Here is an 8,795-nt window from a genome sequence, read left to right as displayed (position 1 = left end):
TCAGTAGTGGTCCAAGTCCAGGATTGGTAAGATAGATAAAAAATACTGACACATACAAGATATTTCATGACAATAAAACTACTTACTTTACACGTCTTGCGTGGATCATCCCGACCTGTTGGCTCCTTTTAAACTGATAAATGAGTGACATAAAAATGCCAAACAAATTGACTTAACCCAAATTTTATTTCAATCGCAACTGCATAGGTTTTTCTTTGTTTTTTTCATACAAAAATTCAATTCCAACAGGAGACATTATAACATGACTAACCTCAATTAAATACAAAAGGAAACTATAACACATTCAACTTAAAAATTCCAAATACACACGTCTGAAAATGTTTTAAATTGGAAACATGAAGTGCATATCTAATTCCTCTTTTTGGAAAATCTTACTTGTGTATGCACAAGATTAGTTTCATGAATGGTCATGTATTTTTCTGCCATGATTTTTAGGAAAAGTCTGTGGGTTTTTGTCATTGTTTGTAGGTCCTATTTAAAATAAATAGATAAATAAAGATCTGGTGGGCACAACGCTCAAGGGTGGCCTTTCATCCAACTCACAGGAGGGACTTGACCAGCGCCACAGTGTGGTCGACGCCACACGCCACGTCCGACACGCAACCCGGAACAGTTACCTGAACACAACATAGCAATTCAGGCTTTTTTGCTAGTTTGAAATGAGTTAAAAAGGACAAAAATGAGAAAGAGCTTCATTTCATGCCTGCATTTTTCAGAAAATTTATTGTGTATTTATTCATTTAAAATTTGGATTTATCGGCAAGGAGTCAATTAAACAAGAATAAATGCAAGTTAAACCTGATGTGATGGACCATTACCACTTTAATAATTAATACAATATTTTTTGGATTCATTTTAAGATGTAAATATCATTTGATTTCCTTACCCGCCATGGGAAAAACTGGTCATCTCGCTTTCCGATGCCCAAACATCCCCGGATGTTCTTCCCCCAAACAAAGAGCTCGCCACGATCTACAACCAAAACCAAAAAACATTACATTTTTTTTAATCTCCTGTCTGGCATTAAGGATGACTTACTTGTGACTGCGGCAAAATGAGCCAGGCCGCAGCGGATCTTGGTGACGGTGAGGGAGGGGTTGAACTCGGATCGTCCAAAAAGAGAGGGTGGGATCATCTCGGGGGCGCCAGTGTCAGAAAGCGTGGGACCCTTTCCCAGGATTCCGTAACCCCAAACAAACACCTCGCCACGTTCTGGGAAAAAAAAGAGACCCATTCAAAATTAGTTTGGCAAAATATTCCAAAACCAAAATGAAAACAAATCAATTTTAGCATCTGGACCAACTGACCATTGAGGACGGCAACCTGAGTCCCCCCACAGGCGGCCTGTACCACCTTCCCGCAGCCAGGCATAGGCAGCCGCCGAGGGGAGTTCACCTGGAAAGCAAAACATGAACCACGACGAAACGATTTGCTTGGACGGTGTAATTCATTCGCACCTGCGTGGTGTCGGTGACGGACGCCAGCTGACGGTATTCCGAGTTCCCCCAGCCGTACAACTGACCGTCTGCGGACACCGCCAGGCTGCAGTCCCCGTACGTGCTGAGCTGGCGAACTTTGACGCCAGACAGCTCCCCCAGGACCCGGGTGGGAGTTGGGCAGGCGCCGTGGTGCCCCAAACCTGCCAGCAGAAAATGTTCTTCAATGCAGGCGGCGGACGATAACACACGTAGACCAAAGGACTTACCCGTCTGTCCATCGGCGCCCCAACCGCAGGAGTAGACGTGCCCCGCGTCGGTCAGGAAGAGGCTGTGGTCTTGCCCACAAGCTACCTGCACCACACGGCCCTCCATGCCCTTTATTTTGTGAATTGTGTGACTGCCGCTGTGGAAAAAGAAACTTTTTCACGACTTGCACAGTTATACATGCATGGTATTAATATAGTAAGGCTTTTTTGCGCAAAAAACAACATAGTATTTGCTAGTAAAGCATAGTTTGGGAGCCCAGCTCCGTTAATGCAAGTGTTTTCAAGATACATATATTATGTGTATATAACATATATATGTTATATAACGCACCTGTACACTTCATCTTCCACGATGCGTCGTCCACATTGGCCGTAAGCGTTGTTGCCCATGCTGAACACTGCAAGAGATATTTATGATATGGAAATGCTTTCAAGGTCCTCCCTGATGACTATGAGCATATGAACTGACCTCCTTCGCCATCAGTCAGCACCAATGCGTGCGCTCGACCGCAAGCCACTTCCACAATGCGTGTTTTCTGCGGTTCTTGCAAAGGCAGCTGAACGGGCGAAGGCTCTAGCACGTAATCATAACTATGAACTGAAAGCACAACATGGATGGCGCTGTCAATCATTTAATGTACTATATCGTAATACATTGATACACATTTTTTTTACTACTCACGTCGACTTCGCTGCGTGCGTTGGAACCCGAGCTGCGAGTCCTTGTTGAGGCCGGCGCCCCACAACTTGGTCACATCTTTGGTGGACGAGGCAAGGAGGGTGAAGCCGTACCCGCAGGCGGCCGACGAGATCTGACAAAAGCAAGGTCATTATTCACTGGATTGCAGCCGGCGTAGAAATCTTTCTTACCTGCTCCGCTGTCTCCAGTCGGTAAGGCGTAAGCTGATATTTGCGGACTTTCTTCCTGCCGCTGTCAGGAAGCACAAAGCTGGGAATTCCCAACGCTCCCGTAAAGCTGAAGCCCCACACGAACACTTTGTGGCTGGGTTTTCTGTGCCGACCCACATACTGGAAGATCGGATTGCCGCCGCGTTGCTCTCTTGGGTCCCGGCTGAGTGTTGCGTGCCCGCAACAGTGGACTTTGAGCGCAGAGATGAGGCGATGTTGACTGCGTTGAATAGCCATCAATCTAATAACCCAAATGGAAAGGATTCAATATTTTGAGGATGACATCATGTTATCAATTTAAATGAGTTTGTCACTAGTAGACATCCAATCCATTAGATGTGAGGGGCTTTAATGATTTGGATGAAAACAAACTCTATTCACGTAATAGATTCAGAGTAGATTTAGAGAATATACAAATAAGATTTAGTACATATAGTTGAATGCACCTCTGACGCAAAATGGCCGACCAGTGACGTTGCCCGTCTCCATTGGCTTAAAGCACGCCTCAGACGTATCGAACTATATACCCATGTGATATTTAAACATCTATATGAAAGATAAACAAGCTCAGGTTTACACAAATGCATACACACTGAAATCAAAACACGGTTGTATCGATTGGATCGTTAATTTACACAAATGCATACACACTAATTTAAACACGGTTGCATCAAATGGAATGTATCGTTTGTAATGAATCAAATATTCAGCTCATCGGCCTCGATGTTCGGGTTTATTGCAAACATTCAAGGTTGACTTTGTGATCAACTTACCTTCGCGGGATGTAATGCAAGAAGAATAAAACTTATAAAGTTATATGCCCAGCGTCATTTTCACGTGTTTTGGCGTTTCCACCTTGAGGATATGACATCATTTTACTTCCTGTATTTTTTCTCCAAATTTTGTTCGTTTCCGTTGTCCGCATAGAACATGCGCCCTCTAGTAGATAAAATTGTAATTACTACTGTTCAATCCCTCCATCATAATACATTGATAACTGACTGGTTAAACTATTTTATGTTTTTTCAAAATATTAGACACTTTGTCCAGTATTTTTATCTTAATTTTAGTGATATTTTCTGTTAATCCATATTAAGTATATGTTTCTAATGAATACTGAAATATATAAAATGGCCAGTCATCAATTGGCTGGTCATCCAAACTTGAGCAGGCAAAGAGAAACAGTACTAATCCTTTAAGAGGATCACTGTAGAAAGAAGACGGAGTAAGACAACAGACGGATGGCCACATAGTCCACAAATATGATCATCGCCAAGCATTTTGATGCAACGCTATGATGGAAGGGTCAAAAGGGGGAAACTAAGGTAAGGCTTTTATAATAAAATTTTCTTCCATGCTAAAATAGTGTTGATAGTTCCATTAGTATGAAAACTTTTTACAGTTTTACAGCTCTATTCAATCAGCAAATAACTTTTTAAAAGTGGGAACTAGATTCCTGAAAAAGTAAATGTGTATTCATTCAAGCCCCTATGATGCAAGAACATATGATATATTTAAGTACTTACCACTTACCAATATAGAGAGCACCATTTAGCATTTTTAAAAATGACTAAACGCAATAACAAAGATAAAATTGCCATCACTAACAATACTTGCAAGATGGCAGCAGTCCCACTGGAAGTGGCATGCAGTTTGGCGGGCTGGTCTGGTCTCTACGCGCTACTGTGTCATCTCTGGCCTGGACGCGGTCCTGAATGGAACTGCCGACTCGTCACACTGACACACGGCCTCGCCATCGTGATGCTGACGGCATACGTCATCTTCGTGGACGGGCCCTGGCCCCTCACGCACGCAGGTCAGAAAGCAAAAGACGCCCTAGACATCCCATCGGTCTGAACATGTCTATCCATCGCTTCTCAGGTAGTGAAAACACGCCACGGCAGACGTCGGCGCTGTGCGTCTGCCTGGGATACTTCCTCTTCGATGCATCCTGGTGCGTGCGCTTTGGTGGCGAGAGCGCCGTTATGCTTGGACACCACGCCGCCAGTATCACAGGCATCCTTCTGGCGCTATTCATGGGCGCGTCGGCGTGCGAGACCTGCGCTGTCATCTTTGGTAGCGAGCTGACCAACCCTCTGCTGCAAGCTCGCTGGTTCCTACGGCGATTGGGTCGCTACGACAGCTTACTAGGTGACGTCGTCGACCTGCTCTTCATCGTCCTCTTCGCAGCCGTGCGGGTGGGAGTGGGTGGAGCCCTGTTTTACTGCGAGCTGACCTCGGCCAAGACTTCGGCAGTCATGAAGTTGGGTGGCGTGGTCATGTACGGGCTGGCTTGGGTGTTCATGGTGGACATCGCCAGGTTTGGGTACAAAAAAAGTCACATGCGATACCGACAGTGGCAGGAAAAATGCAAAGAGTCCTGAAAGTAATGCTTTTTGAGAGTTTTTAAAAATTGTTGAGCATTTTTGTCCTGGAAGTGCCACCAAAAATCTATCATTTAAACCAAAATTGCCTGTCTTTTCATAGAAATCATTTATTCTTGGTCTAAGGTTAATTCTGCATGAGAATAAGGCAAATACAGTTAAAATGTAAAGGTTAATGTTTTATTTTTCAATAAATTAAATGATGTAAATGTAGAAGAAAATGGTAAAAAAAAGGAGTTTTGTTGTTTTGGTGCAACTTTTCAAGTCATTGTAGGCTTGGGCAATAAATTAATGTATTCAAGGCCCCCCATAAACACTAATATTTTTTTTTTTACACAGCAATAACTGCCAAAGACAGATATCCAATTCATTCAAACCATCAAATTTAAAGACGGCAATAGACATTCAATTGAGCGCGCAAAAATAAAATAAAAAATGGAAAGAAAAACAAAACAGTCCTCACCGATTTAGTCCTTCTTGGCCAGTTTGTCCTTCCGTCTTTGCCGGACCTCGGCGGCAATTTTGAGCAAAGACAGCACGAGGGGCACGCCCATGGGTAAGAACAGCGGGATGTAGATGGCAAACTTCTGGTCGCTGGGGAAATAGAGAAGGTGCAGCAGCGACGGGTCGAAGAAGGCTCGCTCCGATGCCTGAATGGCCTCTTTGCTGTACTGCAAGGCGAAGGCCAGGTTGCCCAACTCCAGCTCGCCCGTCGCCAGCTGCAGTGATGCCACGGCGTTGGACACCTGGGAAGACAAAGTCAGATTTTTAATTTGCTCAAGGTTTTGTTTTGGCCCACTTTGGAATACAGGTGTCAAAGTGGCGGCCCGGGGGCCAAATCTGGTCCGCCGCATCATTTTGTGTGGCCCAGGAAAGTAAATCATGAGTGCCGACTTTTTGTTTTAGGATCAAATCGAGCCCACTCCAGGTCTGACCTGCTCGGCGATGTTGTCGTTGATCACGATGGTGTCGATCTGGTCGAGCAGCTGCACGAGTGATGTGATGGTGGTGGTTGCCGTGGCGATGTTCTCCACGCAGTGACTCCACATGAGGCGGTCCAGCTCCCAGTCGGAAAGGCCCGAGCTGCCCGGTGGCGCCACCAGGACGCCGCTGGGGTGCGCCGTGGACTTCACACCCAGCAGGAGACTGTGCCAGAGGGGGCGGGGTTTAAATTAAGATGACCCAAACACACATTCTTTTGAAGTGGCCATTGGTTACCGTAGTTGGGCGAGAAAGACACCCATCACTTTGGCCATGTCGACTTCAACGTCAATAGGTAATGTTGCATTTTCTCTGTTTACATTATAAATCTGGGAAAACACAATATATATCATGTATTGTTAGTTTTTTTATGAGAAACTTCATCCACTGCCAGACTAATCATGGAATTCTGCTCAAAGCTCACCATGATTCCACCCCAGTGCGGCGAATGGAAGGCATTGGAGGCGACCAGTCGCTTCTGGGGATCGAGGATGCGCAGGGGGGAATGTTGTGCATCGGGCACGTACAGTAAGAAGTTGAGTGGCGGATTGGATGAGGCGGCGTTGGAGCCTGTGGATCAGGGAGGAGAGAAAAAAAAAAAAAAAATTGTGGTCCTGGAGACATATTGGAACGGAGCGGTTGTCAAAATGACCTAATCGAGACTCCGCCGGGTTGATGACGTGCGCCAGGCTGTCGGCGCTCAGTGTGTAAGCGCGGTGTTGGTCATCAAAGCGAGCATTGAAACCCAGCGTAGTGTAGTACAGCGTCTAAAAAAACACAAGTGTACAATGTCATTTCTGTAATAACAAAACACAAAATGTTCACTGGAGCAATGAACTGGTTTCTCTCATATATAAAATGACAAACCTGAGAATCGACACTAAAATTAGCCAGAAGACCAAGTTTGGAGAGGAAGGGATGGACATATGTTTGCACGGCGCCTTCTATGTCCCAGTGAAGGCGGTGCGACTTGGGGTCTGGATTTAGCAGATTGAAGGTGATCTCGTAACCTAAACAAGCAGAAATGTCATTAGGCAAAATGCATTGAGAGAATTGCACCAATTATGGAAACAAACTACTAACCGGGACTGGATTTGAAGGCTCTCAAGCTGTCCTCTTTCCGTGGTGGGATTCCGGAACCGGGGCGTACTCGGTTGCCGAGGACGGCCATGATGTCGGCGTGGCTGAAGGACATGACCCGCAATGCTTCCTTCACCCGCGGCTCCACACCGACCAGGACTTGTTTGAGCGTCTTGCCGGCCGTCGTTTCGGCGTCCGCTCGCACCAAGGCGGTTCGACGCTGGCCCACGTACACGTTCACGTCCTGTTTGAGGTAGACATATTGACTTTAAAAATTTGACAGATGGGCCGGGTCAGCACAAGATAGGATACAGATCTGAGAAAAAAAAAATCCTAAGATGTATTTATCAGCCAGGGCATGTAGTATTACAGTAATACTGTATAGTAATACAGAGTATATTATTTGAACCTGAGGCAACAGCGGTGAAAATTCTGGAATCACGTAAACCACCAAAGAACCGCATGGACTCTCACTGAGTGTATTCAGAGAATGATCGGTCGCTGAATGGGTAGGAGACACAAAAAGACAAATTTAAGGAACAAGACTAGAAAAAAAGAGCAGTAATGTTTAAGTAGTGAAACTAACTGGCAGCATTGGGTTGCTTCAAAGCATCCTCCTCCATGACGGTTGCCGTACGATAGCGTGTCTCGTATCTGTACGTCAAAAAAGTGCTTCCTATCAAATTAAGAAGAAAAAAACTGTCAACATATATTTTTTTCAAATACAGCAGTATGTCAAGTACACACAAATTTGGGCATTTTGAACTCGCCATCAACAGTGTGTTTTTCATCTCGCGTTTGTGTCACGGGGATCTTCTTCTGCTGTTCTGGTGTCAGCGTCCCCCGTGCAAAGACCACCTCCACTTCGACATCCAGAAGTAGCTGTGAGGAGATATATGATATTATGGGATACATTTAAGTGAGGATGAAGATGAGGAGAAGCACAAGTGTTGACCTGCAGCTTGGAGAACTCTTGAATCTGGGCCATGGGTAACCATGCCCTGTATGTGGTGGTGGTCCGCCACCAAAGGGGGACGCCCACCAGGAGGACCACCACGGCGACAGAAATAGCGGCGAGCTGGCAGCGTCTTCTTTCTGAAATGTGTTAAATGTTAGGATTGTATTTGGTTTTTGGGTAAAGCTAGTAGTCAATTAATTCAATTTTGAGGTTGATCTATTTAATAAGGGGTGTGAAGGAAGGGAAGATATGAATGAAACGACTCGGGTTATGGAACCCGATCACATTTCAATGCTTAATTGTTGTATGCGTAATAAAAAATAACTTTAATGATCGTTTTCTCAGTGATGGTGAGGACTTCGGTTTGTTAGCTAGTAGTAGCCAAGCTGTTACTACCTAACACGAGGCGTCCAAAGACAGTGTTTAAAGTCATCGGCATGTAGCATATAAACAAAATAAAGACGAACAAACTACGAATAAGATCAATGAAAAGGATGAGGTTATATTAACAGATTCTGCTTGTACTTACCTGATTCACTGCTAGACATTTCCGCAAGACGTGAATGGGAGTGTCACGTGATCAGATGTGCGATGCAGACTTACGACACCAAAGGAAACTTTACGGCAGGTATCCCTGCCAACAAAAAGCAATGTAATATTATGACATTCTTGAAATATAGTTAGAGCTCTTATTTCTGATTGTATTCACTTACCTTTCTCCACATATTTAATCAACAACATATGTGAGGGGAATCTT

The 8,795-nt window shown here is 44.7% G+C and overlaps 3 protein-coding genes across 3 annotated transcripts; 1 reads left to right on the top strand and 2 right to left on the bottom strand.

Moving 5' to 3' along the window:
- Window positions 1-167: 167 nt before the first annotated feature.
- Window positions 168-3,521, bottom strand: rcc1l (RCC1 like). The gene is made up of 11 exons (XM_077741326.1): window positions 3,409-3,521; window positions 2,597-2,876; window positions 2,409-2,538; window positions 2,196-2,324; window positions 2,058-2,124; window positions 1,727-1,863; window positions 1,479-1,660; window positions 1,329-1,416; window positions 1,060-1,233; window positions 908-993; window positions 168-638 (listed from the first exon to the last, which is right to left on the bottom strand). Exons 2-11 carry the CDS (start codon window positions 2,870-2,872, stop codon window positions 561-563), a joined length of 1,347 nt encoding a protein of 448 aa, XP_077597452.1. The 5' UTR covers window positions 2,873-2,876; window positions 3,409-3,521; the 3' UTR covers window positions 168-560.
- A 144-nt stretch (window positions 3,522-3,665) lies between these two features.
- tlcd5b (TLC domain containing 5b) lies at window positions 3,666-5,409 on the top strand. The gene is made up of 3 exons (XM_077741329.1): window positions 3,666-3,960; window positions 4,256-4,451; window positions 4,517-5,409. The coding sequence occupies exons 2-3, from the start codon at window positions 4,256-4,258 to the stop codon at window positions 5,017-5,019; spliced, it is 699 nt and encodes a 232-aa protein (XP_077597455.1). The 5' UTR covers window positions 3,666-3,960; the 3' UTR covers window positions 5,020-5,409.
- Window positions 5,186-8,656, bottom strand: pigs (phosphatidylinositol glycan anchor biosynthesis, class S). Its single transcript, XM_077741325.1, has 12 exons — window positions 8,568-8,656; window positions 8,036-8,175; window positions 7,847-7,962; window positions 7,667-7,752; window positions 7,490-7,581; window positions 7,084-7,324; window positions 6,868-7,010; window positions 6,653-6,767; window positions 6,425-6,570; window positions 6,238-6,329; window positions 5,955-6,165; window positions 5,186-5,765 (listed from the first exon to the last, which is right to left on the bottom strand). The coding sequence occupies exons 1-12, from the start codon at window positions 8,584-8,586 to the stop codon at window positions 5,487-5,489; spliced, it is 1,680 nt and encodes a 559-aa protein (XP_077597451.1). The 5' UTR covers window positions 8,587-8,656; the 3' UTR covers window positions 5,186-5,486.
- Between the last annotated feature and the right edge of the window lie 139 nt (window positions 8,657-8,795).

Source organism: Stigmatopora nigra, chromosome 19 (assembly GCF_051989575.1).
Source record: "Stigmatopora nigra isolate UIUO_SnigA chromosome 19, RoL_Snig_1.1, whole genome shotgun sequence".
In the NCBI taxonomy this organism is placed as follows: Eukaryota; Metazoa; Chordata; class Actinopteri; order Syngnathiformes; family Syngnathidae; genus Stigmatopora; species Stigmatopora nigra.
This window is presented reverse-complemented; position numbering and strand designations above follow the sequence as displayed.